This window comes from Dromiciops gliroides, chromosome 2 (assembly GCF_019393635.1).
Source record: "Dromiciops gliroides isolate mDroGli1 chromosome 2, mDroGli1.pri, whole genome shotgun sequence".
NCBI classification, from domain to species: domain Eukaryota; kingdom Metazoa; phylum Chordata; class Mammalia; order Microbiotheria; family Microbiotheriidae; genus Dromiciops; species Dromiciops gliroides.
Window position 1 is genome coordinate 351,753,173 of NC_057862.1, and position 13,856 is coordinate 351,767,028.

The following is a 13,856-nucleotide window of genomic DNA, read 5'->3' on the forward strand; positions in this document are numbered from 1 at the left end:
GAACTACAAAACACTCCTTTTTCAATGAGAAATGTCAAATGGTCCCAAGCACAGAGTTCTTGGATGAAAATAAAAAGGACTTTACAAGTCAAATAAGAGAGACTGAGGAAAAATTAGAAAATAAAAGCAAACCAAGAAAATTAAGAAAATTATGAAAATAAAGTCAAGTAACTTGAAATAGAGAATCAAAAATTTAAGGAAGAAAATAATTCCTTGAAAATTAGAACTGGGCAAGGGGAAGCTAATGATATTCTAAAACACCAAGAAATAATAAAAACAAAAGAATGAAAAAGGAGAAGAAAATGTAAAACATCTCATCAGAAAAACAACTGATCTGGAGAACAGATTGAGGAGAAATGATTTAGAATAGTCAGACTACCTGAAAGATATGATCAAGAAAAGAATCTTGATACAATATTACAAGAAATTATAAAGGAAAATTGCCCTGAAGTTCTGGAACAAGAATGAAAAGCAGAAATAGAAAAAAAAAATCTACCAATTACCACCTGAAAGAGAATCCAAGAGCAATATTATAGCCAAATTTCTTTTCCCCCATATTATTTTTTTCCACTTACATGTAAAGAGAGTTTTTAACAGTCATTTCTGTAATATTTTGAGTTCCAAATTTTTCTCCACCAAGAAAGCAAGAAATCTGATATAGGTTATATATGTACAATCATGTTAAGCATATGGCCACATTGGTCATGTTGTGAAAGAACAATCAGAACAAAACGAAAAACAAAAAACAAAAAAAATAAAGTGAAAATAGTATGCTTTGGTCTGCATTCAGACTCCATAGTTCTTTTTCTGGATGTGGAGAGCATTTTCCATCATGAGTTATAGCCAAGTTTAAAAGCTCCCAAGTTAAGGATTATACAAGACCTAGCAGCTACTATGTTAAAGTACCTCCAGTCTTGGAATACTATATTTTGTAGAGCAAAAGAGCTGGGATTACAACCAAGGGTAACTTACCCAGGAAAGTTAAGTACAGAGTGAGCCAAACATCATGAAGTCACAAAGGGGTTTCAATATTTAATTACTTCTTTATTTTTTGTTTTTAACTTATGATACCATAGCCTCATATATAGTACATATAGGAGATAGAGATGTGAAATAATGAATAAGAAATTTGCAGTTATTAAAATATCAGACCCATGGGGCAGCTAGGTGGCGCAGTGGAAAGAGCACCAGCCTTGGAGTCAGGAGGACCTGAGTTCAAATCCAGCCTCAGACACTTGACACTTACTAGCTGTGTGACCCTGGGCAAGTCACTTAACCCCAATTGCCTCACACCCCCCCAAAAAAAAACCCAAAACAAAACATCAGACCCCTTTGTGACTTTTGGCCTACCCTGTATAATCCTGAAAGACTTTCAGGTATTTGTGACAAAAATGGCAGAAGTTAATGGACAATTCAACATACAAGATGCAGGAGAAATATAAAGTAAACATTAAGGACCAATTATAAGGGACTCAATAAATTCAAATTGTTTACTCCTTATTTGTGAAAAATGTTAGCAGTACTTTTATGATGGTCATCATTATTTGGATAGTTTGAAAGAAAGGCTTAGGCTGAACTGTATATGATAGGGTTGATGCTAAAGAAAAAATATGTGGGGGTGGGGCAGGTAGTGCTGGAAATTTAACTGACCAGGAATGGGTTAAACAGGGAAAAACATATATATATATATATATATATATATAAGTATTCTAAATCCAGAAAGAAATAAGAGGGTAAAGGGTAGGGGGAAGAGGATAAGGGAGGGAATTCTTGGAGGGATTGATAGGTTAAGGAATAAGAAGGTAAGATAGCAGGTAGAAGTAAAGCAGAAGAGTAATGAGGGATAGGGCAAATAGGGTTGAGAAGGATAGTGAGGAAAAATAGGAAGGCGGAAAATATACAAGTAATTATAACTTAGAATGTGAATGGGATGAATTTACCCATAAAACAGAAATGGATAACAGATTAAAATTTTGAATTCAACAATATGTTTTTAGGAAACATGATAAATGATATAAATTAAGATTAAATAAAGGGCAGGGGTAGAATTTATTATGGAAAAAAGCAGGGGTATTAATGATCTTAGACAAAGTTAAAGCTAAAATAGACTTAAAAGAGAAAAATAGGGAAACTACATGATGTGTTAGCAATATTATTCAATATTGTTTTAGGCCATTTAAAATAGATTATAAAATACTTGAGAATATACCTTCCAAAACAGTCACAGGAACCATATAATATAAACATAAAACACTTTTTATATAAATAAAGTCAGATCTAAATAAATGAAGTAATATTTAGTGTTCATTGGTAGGTAAATCCAATATAATTTTAAATGACAATTTTATCTATTCAATCTATTATCTAACCTATCATTTCTTTTTATTTATAATTTATTATATAACCTATTTATCCAATGCCATATCAATTAAATTACTAAGAAATTCTATTACTGAGTTAGAAAAAATAATAACGGAATTCATTTAGAAGAACAAAAGGTCAGGAATTTAAAAGAAATCAGGGGGAAAGATGTAAAGGAAGCAGAATCAGCAACACTAGACTTTAAACTATATTATAAGGTGAACACATTGTTGAAGTATAAAATGGACAATATCTAAAATTTTAAATTAAAATTTTCTAGTATAAATAAAACCAATGTAGCTAAGAATCAAAGGAATACCAAAAACTGGCAAAAGATTTTAATAGACAATCTCTTACAGAGGATATGGTGGGGTTAGAATGTTGCTGTAGTGAAGGAAATGATGAGCAGGTTGATATAAAAAAACCACAGAACTGGACTTATCAAGAAAGATGCTATCCACCTTCAGAGAAAGAGATGACAAGTGAAAATATGCATAGTATGTCTTTTCCATATATGTATGTATATTTATAGATATCTGTGTATAAGTATGCAGACACACACACACATATCTTTAGGGCTGGGGGCAGGCGTGGGGGGATGAGGAGGGGAAAAAAATAAAGTAAAAAGTGCACAGCATAAAACAAAGAAAACCTACAAGTCAGCAAAGAAAAGCTGGGCAGCTTTGAAAACAATGTGTATTTATTATATAGATTTTCTTGAGATGGAAATTTATTGTTTTATATTGAATCCACTCTTATGTTTTGCTGTGTACATGGCAATGTTCTTTGTTTTTGTTTCTCGTTTTGTATTTAAGTTTAAAATGAATTAAAAAATTTACAAAAGGAATAGCTTCATAATTTCAAGACAATAAATCACTATTCAATTATTTACTATGAAACAGTGTTCCCTATTTTAAGTGGATTTATTTATTTTAAAAGTGGTCCTTTTCTGATGCTAGTATTTCTCAGATAAAAAAACCCTTTGTTTCTAATTTCATGAGCTTAGACAGATGTCAGGAGATAGTAGAGGATAGAAGGGCCTGCCTGGTGTGCTATGGTACATGGGGTCACTAAAACTAATTACCTATTTAATATTTTTATAGAGGAGAATGCAGTTATATCCACTATCTTATGAGGCTCTTAACAACACAGATATTATTTCCATAGGAATACTGAAGTTTGTTAGCACTTTTTTTTATTCAAAGATACCCAGAGATATATTAGGGATGATATACTTACCAGCAAGTTTGGGCAAGCCTGCAAGGCTTCCAGCACACCAGGAATGCTAAAGGCCTCATGGCCACGAACCCGTCGCCTTTCAAGGTATCTAGGGTGAAGGCCATAGAGCTGCTCAATGTCTGGCATCTTCTTGAGCAGTGTTAGAAAACTGGAATCAGTGAAGCCTGAGAGAAGTTTATGAGAAGTTAGAAATATGTAAGTCATGAATGTTATCTTCTAATATTTATTTCTTGACTACCTGTAGAAGACAAGAAGTAAGTTTCCCTGAGGAAATGAAATAATACAGAAAAAATGGGTATATCCATCTACCTCCTACATAGGTCTCTAATGCATTCAGCCTATTTTATGCTTACATTCTTCATCTTAAAATGGATTCCACTTTCTGATATATAATATTCCCATTGCATATTCATTTTCTGTCTTCTCTTCATTAGGAGATATTCTAAAATTTCTGGAAACTGTAACCAGTATCAGCCTACTCTTTGACTCCAGGTAAGTTCCTTTCCCAACCGGGGCTTCCATTTCTGACTGTAGAATAAGTCATTTAGATCATCTCTTAGGTCTCACCCAGTGTGAACACTTGAAGCTTATGGAGGACACCTAATATTATATTAGTCTCTAAAGAAATGTAATGAAATGGAGAATCTTCATAGGAGCATAGTTTTAGGGCTGGAGGGTTATTTAAAAAGTCACAAAGTTCAAATTTTACACATAAGGCCAAGTGACATTAAAGACTCACTCAATGTCACATATCAAGAAGTAGTCAAATTTGAACCCATGTCCTCTGGCCCTAAATCCAGTATTCTTTCCATACCCCATCACCCTAATTTTTTTTTTTGTTATAATAAAAAGAATTAACTGTACAAGGTGACTAGAAGCAGAAGGAAGAGCTACTGTCTTCACAGAACATAGTAATTTTCACATAGCAGGCACTGAATGTTTGCTGAACAGAAGTAAATAAGTGATAAATAGCATTACAAAGGACTACACACACACACACACACACACTCTCTGTCTCTCTCTTCCACCCCTGTCACCATATGGTTGGTTACCAGGTGATTTTTTTTTTTTAAACTACACTAACTCATGACTGCACAAGGCAGCAGATCTTGATATGCCCTGGGGAAGAAAGTACCTAATGACATCAGGGAAGTTACAGCTTAGAGGATAAAGGAATACATGGACACACACACACACACACCCCACCATGTATACAGTGGAAGATGTGTGAGAAATAAGCTTCTTTTATTCTTATGGAAGTATCCTGTACGGTGTTATGACATGATTATTATTATCATTATCATCATATTTGTATGCTTATTACTCCACCAAGTTTTTGTAAGAAAAGTATACTGGAACCTATCAATGTGACATTATATGGCTTCATAGTTTTCAAGTCAAGTCCATATCAATTTTCTTATTTGATCCTCACAACAACCCAGTTTGTTGGCAGGGCAAGGATTATCATCTCCATTATACCAATGAGCCAAGTAAACTGTAGAGAAGGGAAGTAATTTATCCAATGTTACCAGATTAATTAATGACATGGGAGGGACTTTCTGCCTCTTGAGTCACTTCTCCTTTCTTCTTAGACTATGCTACCTTTGAAGTATTAAGTTCTAAAGTCAGAGTTTAAAGAAGTGAAGGATATGACACAGACAATAAAAAAAACCAAACTGGGGGAAACTTCTCTTAACCTTAACAATTTCTTCTCAGGCATTCTCTACCATCTGTCTTAACTCCCTACCTCATGTCACATTCTACTCTTCAACAAATTTCCTAGTCCTGCATATTAGCACTTCAGACAAATCATTCATTTACAATGATAAGAGAAAAGTCAAATGTATACAGCCTTTGAAAGTTTACACAGAGCTTTCCTCATAATAACCCTGTGAGATAATTAGCCTAAATATTACCATCTGTTTTTGGCAGATGAGGAAACTGATACTTGGAGGGTCACACAGCTACTGACAGGGATGTGAATTAAAACCCAATTTTTACTGACTCTATGCCCAGTAGTGATTTCCACCAAAAAAAAAAAAAAAGGTAAACTAAAAGGATAAGAAGATGCTACTTAATCCAACTTATTGAGGGTCTAAGCAGAGGCTTCTTAACTTGCAGAGCAAAATATGGATGAGGTTAGTACTATCCTGATGTTTCTAGGTTCCCCTAGGATAGTTCTAAAGCAAAGGCTGACCAAACTTTATCAGTTATTGAAGTTTAAATGAAGACTAGCCAAATGCCAAGTGAAAAATTAGTTTCCATGAATTTAAAATGAGGCAATAGATGACAAAATTTTATATTACCAGGACCTATGTGCAAGGAAAATAAAACTTTGAGATCAAATAATCTTGTAGTCTAAATAAGCCTGGTAATATACTCAAAGGAAGGCTAGATTTGGGAATCAAAGACCTGGATTCCAATTCCAGTTCTGAAACTAATTCAGGCATTATGGCATGGTGGGAAAAGTACTGAAGTGTTGGATTTGAAGCAAGAGGCTCTAGGACCAAGTCTGGTCCCAGACAGAATTATTACCAACATGGCTTTGAATCGGTCTTTTCTCTTTGAATCGGTCTTTTCTCTTTGAATCTCAGTTTGCTCAATTGTAAGACCACTTGGTTATGTTTCTATTGGTGCGTCTACCACCTCATCAATATATTTCATTTATTATCATGCCTGGTTTTAGTGAATATGCTCTCACATTGAGTATGTGCTATTTTATTTAAAATTGCTACTTCTACATTGTTTTTAGGTTTTCTTCCTTTGGTCCAACCACAAGCTTCAATAGGATGCTAACACCAGTGTGTTATCTTACCCTGGGCATAGGACTTAAAAGACTCATCTCAAGGTGTTCTACTCTTAAGATGACATGAACACAGGATTATGACCTTACCAACCACGTTGTCCACACCCCTCACTTTACAGATGAGGAATCTGAGATCCAGAGAGATTAGGTAATCGGTTACACAAATATTAAGAAGGAAAGCCAGGTTGTTGTTTTTAAATGTTATACAGTACAATCATGTTTAAAATATTTCCAAATTGGAAGGCACTATGGCAGAAACTAAGCATAGACCAACATCTTATACCATATACCAAAATAAGGTCAAAGTGGGTACATGATTTATACATAAAGGGTGATACCATGAGGAGAGAAAGGAATACTTTACCTTTCAGATCTATAGAGAGCAATTTATGACCAAACAAGAGACTGAGAATATTATGAAATACAAAATGATTTTGATTACATTAAATTAAAAAGGTTTTGTACAAACAGAAGCAATGCAGTCAAAATTAGAAGGAAAGCAGAAAGCTGGGAAACATTGTTTGCAGCCACTGTTTCAGATAAAGGCTTCATTTCTAAAATATATAGGGAACTAAGGAGCAGCTAGGTGGTGCAATGGATAAAGCACCAGCCTTGGATTCAAGAGGACCTGAGTTCAAATCTAGCCTCAGACGTTTGACACTTACTACCTGTGTTTCCCTGGGCAAGTCACTTAACCCTCATTGCTCCACAAAACAAAACGAAAAAACAAAACATAAAATATATAGGGAACTAAATCAAATTTATAAGAATGCAAGTCATTCCCCAATTGAGAAATGATCAAAGGATATGAAGGCAGTTTTCAGATGAAGAAATCAAAATTATCTATTGCCATATGAAAAAATGATCTAAATTACTATTGATTAGAGAAATGTAAATTAAAATAACTCTGAAGTACCACCTCACACCTATCAGATTGACTAATATGACAAAAAAAGGAAAATAATAAATGTTGGAGAAGCTGTGGAAAAATTGTAACACTAATGCATTGTTTGACCCAGTAATACCACTACTAGGTCAGCATCACAAAGAGATCATAAAAAAGGAAAAAAGACCCACATGTACAAAAATATTTATAGCAGCTCTCTTTGTGGTGGCAGTGAATTGGAAATTGAGGGGATGCCGATCAATTGCGGAATGGCTAAACAAGTAGTGGTGTATGAATGTAATAGAATACTATTGTGCTATAAGAAATGATGAGCAGGCAGATTTCAGAAAAACCTGGAAAGACTTAGGTGGACTGATGCTGAGTGTAGTGAGCAGAACCAGAACAATGTACACAGTAACAGCAACACTGTGTGAAGATCAACTGTGACAGACTTAGCTCTTCTCAGCAGTGCAATGATACAAGACAATTCCAAAGAACTCATGATGGAAAATGTTCTCCACATCCAGAAAAAAGAACTATGGATTCTGAATGAAGATTGAACCATACTGTTTCTGCTTTTTAGCTGTTTTTTTTTTCTTTTTTGAGGTTTTTCCCTTGTGTTCTGAATCTTCTTTCACAACACAACTAATGCAGAAATCTGTTTGATGTGATTGTACATATATAACCTGTATCAGATTGCTTTCTATCTTGGTGAGGGGGGAGGGAAGGAGAAAAATTTGGAACTACAAATCTTATGAAAACAAAATCTTATCTTTGCATTTAACTGGAAAATAATAAAATACTTTTATGATTAAAAAAACCCGCAAAATTACTGATTGAAAAAAGAAAAACTATTTCCACATTAGTCATTCCAAAAGAAAAAATAAAAACCAAAGGAAAGAAAAAACAAACAAAAAAATAAAAAGTAAAAATAGCATGCATCTAACTGCATTCAGATTCCATAGTTCTTTCCCTGGATATGGAGAGCATATTCCATCATGAGTCTTTTGGAATTGTCTTGGATCATTGTACTACTGAAAAGAGCTAAGTCTATCATAGCTGATCATCACAGTTACTGTGTATAATGTCCTCCAGGTTCTACTCACATTATTTAGCATCAATTCATGTAAGTCTTTCCAGGTTTTTCTGAAATCTGCCTGCTCATCATTTCATATAGCACAGTAGTATTCCATTACATTCATATTCCACAACTTATTCAGCCATTCCCCAATTAAGGGGCATCCTCTCAAATTTCCAATTTGCTGCCACTACAAAAAGAGCTGAAACCCAGGATTTTTAATCAAATATTTTGGTTCCCAATCTAGTGCCTGCTTCTACGACCAAAAGAAAACATCTTATTCTCTTCCACATGACAATATCATTCCTGTTCATTCCACAGGTCTTATCTGTAAATGTTGTCAGTTCCTTCATTATCATAGTCAATCTTCTCTGGATGTTCTCTAGATAATCTATATCCTTCCTAAACTCTAGCACCCAGGCCTGAATATAATATTCCAGATACAATTTAAGCAGCATAGAGCACAGCAGAACTGTCATCTCCCTATTCCAGTATACAATGCCTTTCTTCATGTAGCTTAATCGTATATTGGCTTCATTGCATGCTATAACATTATTGACTCATATTGAGTTTAAAGTCCATTAAAACATTCAGATTTTTCAAAAATTACTGATTAGTCACACAACAAGTTTACATATACATTTCTTTCTAATAAAATTTATCCAAATTCTTGGGTGACCTTGGCTAAGTCATTTCCCTTCTCTTGACCTTAGTTTCTTCTTCTGCAAAATGATACCAATACTTATACTATAACTTCAAAGTAGAAAAAGTAGGAAAGGGCTTGTAAATGACCTTTAAAAGGATCTAGCAATGTGAGGAGTTAGTTGTTATGGTTTCAAGATAGAAAAAAAATCAGGCTGTCATAAATTCACTTAATAATTTATTTACCCAAAAATATTTGCGGAGTGCCTCTTTATACCATGTGTTATCCTGGGCACTTAGAGGACACAAAAGTAAATTAAAGGTCCCTGTTCTATCTCAAAATCTGAGTAAGAAAATAAGAGGATATAGGTAAAAACAAACATAACCATAATTAAATTTGTATAAGTACATAAATGAAGTTGTTGTTCAGTCATTTTTCAGTCATGTTCAACTGATAACTCTAGGGTTTTCTTGGCAAAGATACTAGAGTAGTTTTGTCATTTCCTTCTCCAGCTCATTTTACAGATGAGGAAACTAAGGTAAACAAGGATAAGTGGACTATCATGGGTCACACAGCTAATAAGTGTCTGAGGCTAGATTTGAACTTAGAAAGATGAGTCTTCCTAACTCCAGGACCAGCACTCTATCCATTATACCATCTAACTGCCCTGAACTGTTTTTTTGTTGTTCAGTTTTGTCCAACTGTTTGGGGTTTCTTGGCAAAGATGCTGGAAAAGTTTGCCATTTCCTTCTACAGCTCATTTTACAGATGAAAAAACTAAGGCGCACAATTTGCCCAGGATCACACAGCTATAAATGTCTGAGGTCAGATTTGAATTCAGGAAGCTGAATCTTCCTGACTCTAGGCCTGGCACTCTATCCAGTGAGCCACCTTAGCTAACATAAATGAAGTATGAAGTGCTAAAAAAAATAAAGAAATAAGATGAGGTAAATACTACTGAAAGTAGAAAAGAACTTATTGAGGAAGGAATATTTTGGAAGGACTTCAAATACCTGGGAGAAAATAGATATCAGATTTTAAAAAGTGATAAAGAAAATACATTGAGAGCAACACTAAAATGGGAAAGGACAGGATCAAAGACAGACAAAAATAGGGAGTTTTAGACATTAACAATATGTAAAGAGGCAGAGCCAAGATGGTAGAGATAAGGCAGCAATTTGCATGAGCTCTCCCCCAAACTCCTCCAAATACCTTTAAGTAATGCATAAAATAATTCCTATAGCAGCAGGACTAGGTGAAATAATTTTCTAGACAAGAACAACTAGAAGATTGGCAGCAAAGGTCTGTGACAGCCAAGTGAGAGTGGAGTGTAGTCTGGCAAAAGCAGTGCCAGTACAGACTGGGCCCCAGTAAATCAGGAGCAGGCCTCTGGAGCCACTGACTTGGCAGTGGCAGCTTCTAGAGGTCAGAGCACCCAGATGCTAAAGGGGGCGTCAAACAGTTGGCCAGGAGATTACAGAAGTCTCTTTGCTGGCACTGGAGGCAGGACTCTGCTGCTTCGCCCACACTTAGATCTAGGTCACAGTCCTGGGTGGGAGTCCCAGGGCCAGTTGGAGCACTAGCACAGCAGAACTTTCAGCCACCACAGTGGAGCAGGACCCTCCTCAGTTCCAGGGCAGAAAAGCATGCTTGTAGTTGCTCACAGACCAGAGAACAGGCCAGCAAAGTAATAAACACACCTCTCCTTAGATCATATCACCTCAGAAGAACTGAAAACTTACAGGTCCTTAGCAGTATCTCTGGAAACAGCAGCACAAAACCCCTGAAGCTTGGGACAGTACACCCTCCATCCTGGAAACAGAGCCCCCCTTTAACGAAGAGCTAAAAGAAAGAGGCTAAGAAAATGAACAAACAAAAAAATTCTGACCATAGAAAGTTACTACGGTGACAAAGAAGATCAAAGCTGTCTCAGGAAAAAGATGGCAAAGTCAAAGCTACTACATCCAAAGCCTCCAAGAAAAATATGAATTAGTCTCAGGCTATGAAAGGGTTTAAAAAGATCTTTGAAAATCAATTAAGAGAGGTAGAGGAAAAATTGGGAAGAGAAATGAGTGATGCAAGAAAATCATGAAAAAAGAATCAACAGAGTAGTAAAGGAGACACAAATAAAATACTGAAGAAAATAACACCATAAAAACCAGACTAAGCCAAACAGTAAAAGAGATACAAAAGCTTACTGAAGAAAATAATTCCTTAAAAATTAGAATTGAGCAAGTGGAAGCTAATGACTTTTTGAGAAAGCAAGAAACAATAAAACAAAACCAAAAGAACAAAAAAAAAATAGAAGATAATGTGAAATATCTCACTGGAAAAATAACTGACCTGAAAAATAGAGCTAGGAGAGATCTTTAAAAATTGGACTATCTCAAAGCCATGATCAAAAAAAAAAAAAAAAAGCCTAGACTTCATCTTTCAAGAAATTATCAAGGAAAGCTTCCATGATATTCTAGAACCAGATGGTAAAATAGAAATTGAAAGAATCCTTCAATCACCTCCTGAAAGAGATCCCAAAATGAAAACTCCCAAGAATATTATGGCCAAATTCCAGGGTTCCCAGATCAAAGAGAAAATACTGCAAACAGCCAGGAAGAAACAATTCAAGTAAAATGGAGACACAGTCAGGATAACACAAGATTTAGCAGATTTTACATTAAAGGATCAGTGTGCTTGGAATATGATATTCCAGAGGACAATGGAGCTAGGATTACAACCAAGAATCACTTACCCAGCAAAACTGGGTATAATCCTTTAGGGGAAAAACTGGATATTCAATGAAATAGAGGACTTTCATGCACTCTTGAAAAGACCAGAGCTAAATAGAAAATTTTACCTTCAAATACAAGAATGAGGAGAAGCATAAAAAGGTAAACAAAAAAAAGGAAATCATGAGGGATTTAATAATGTTAAACTGTTTATATTCCTACATGGGAAAATGATACTTGTAACTCATAAGTACTTGCTAATTATCAGGGTGCTCAGAAGGAGTATATATAGACAGAGGGCATGGGTATGAGCTGAATATGAAGGGATAATATCTAAAAAATAAAATGAAGGGATGAGGGAGGAATATACTGGGAGAAAGGGAAAAGGAGAGGCAGAATGAGCTATCTCACAAAAAAGAGGCAAGAAAAAGCTTTTACAGTGGAGGTGAAGATGAGGGATTGGGGCGGGGGGAGTTAGTGAACCTTACTCTCATCATTAGTGGCTCAGAGGGAATAGCATACACATTCAACTGGGTATACAAATCTATCTTACCCTACAGGACATGGTAGGGGATAAGAAAAGGGAGGGCAGATTGAGGAAGGGATATTCAGAAGCAAAGCACTTTTGAGGAGGGACAGGGTAAAAGGGGAGAGAGGACAGAATAAACCAGGAGGATGAGGGGGAGGAAATAGGGATGGGGGGGGGGTGGGGGGGGAATATAATTAGGAGTCACAGCTGTGAAAAAAATTTTTGAAGCAAGTTTCTCTGATAAAGGCTTCATTTCTCAAACATATAGAGAATTAAGTCAAACTGATAAAAATAAGAGCCATTTGCCAATTGATAAATAATAATCAAAATATATGAACAATTTTCAGATGAAGCAATCAAAGCTATCTATAGCCATATGAAAAATGCTCTAACTATTGACTGGAGAGATGCAAATCAAAACAATTCTGAGATACTACCTAATACCTATTAGATTGGCTAATAGGACAGAAGAGAAAAATGATAAATATTGGAGGGGATGTGGGGAAAATGAGACATTAATGCACTGTTGGTGGAGTAGTAAACTGATTCAACCCTTCTATAGAGCAGGGTTTCTTAAACTTTTTCCATGTGCAACTCCTTTTCAAATGAGAAATTTTTATGTCACTCCAGGTATACAGATATATAAAAAAGGTACACATGATTTTCACTGTTGCCAAATTTTTATGATCCCACATTCAGTTACATGACCCCACAGTTTAAGAAGCTTTTCTGTAGAATTTGGAAGTATGCCCAGAGGGCTATAAAACCATGCATACCATTTGACCTAGCAATACCACTACTAGGTCTATATCCAAAAAGAAATTAAAAAAAAAAAAACAAAAAGGAAAAAGGATCTATTTGTACAAAAAAATACTTATAGCAGCTCTTTTCTGGTAGCAAAGAAATGGAAACTGAGGAAATGCCCATCAATTGGAGAATGACTAAACAAACTGTGCTATGTGATTATGATGGAATACTATTGTCTTATGAGATATGAGATAAGGAAAATGCTCTCAGGAAAAACTGGAAAGATTTAAAAGAGCTGATGCAAAATGAAATGTGCAAAGTAACAGCGATGTTGTAAAGTGATCAGCTGTGAATGACTTAGCTATTCTCAGCAATACAATGATCCAGTACAACTCTGAAGGAGTTATAATAAAAAATGCTATCCATCCCCAGAGAAAGGATTGATACTGTTGGAATACAGATTAAAGGATACTTTTGGCCTGTTTTCTTTCACAACGTGACTAATATGGAAATGTCTTACATGACTATACATGCATAATCTATATCAAATTGCTTGCCTTTTTAATGGGGGTGGGGAGGGAGGAAAGAAGAGAAGTTGAAACTCAAAGTGCTGAAGAAAATAACACCATAAAAAACAGACTACTCCAAATGGTAGAAGAGGTTCAAAAAGGCAATGAGAAGAAGAATGCCTTGAAAAGCATAATTAGCCAAATGGAAAAAGAGATACAAAAGCTCACTGAAGAAAATAACTCCTTAAAAATTAGAACTGAGCAAGTGGAAGCTAATGACTTTTTGAGAAATCAAGAAACAATAAAACAAAATCAAAAGAATGAAAAAATAGAAG

General features: G+C 35.2%; 1 protein-coding gene across 5 annotated transcripts in view; it reads right to left on the reverse strand.

Moving 5' to 3' along the window:
• FBXO38 (F-box protein 38) overlaps window positions 1-13,856 on the reverse strand; it is a 117,798-nt gene that overhangs the window by 68,135 nt on the left and 35,807 nt on the right. For all 5 annotated transcript variants that reach the window (XR_006354898.1, XM_043986157.1, XM_043986159.1 and 2 more), the window contains one exon: window positions 3,601-3,764. Coding sequence is in view for 4 of the 5 variants with exons in the window: in XM_043986157.1 (XP_043842092.1) it covers window positions 3,601-3,764 (164 nt within the window). In the remaining variant the exon portion in view is untranslated. The remainder of the gene's footprint in view (window positions 1-3,600; window positions 3,765-13,856) is intronic.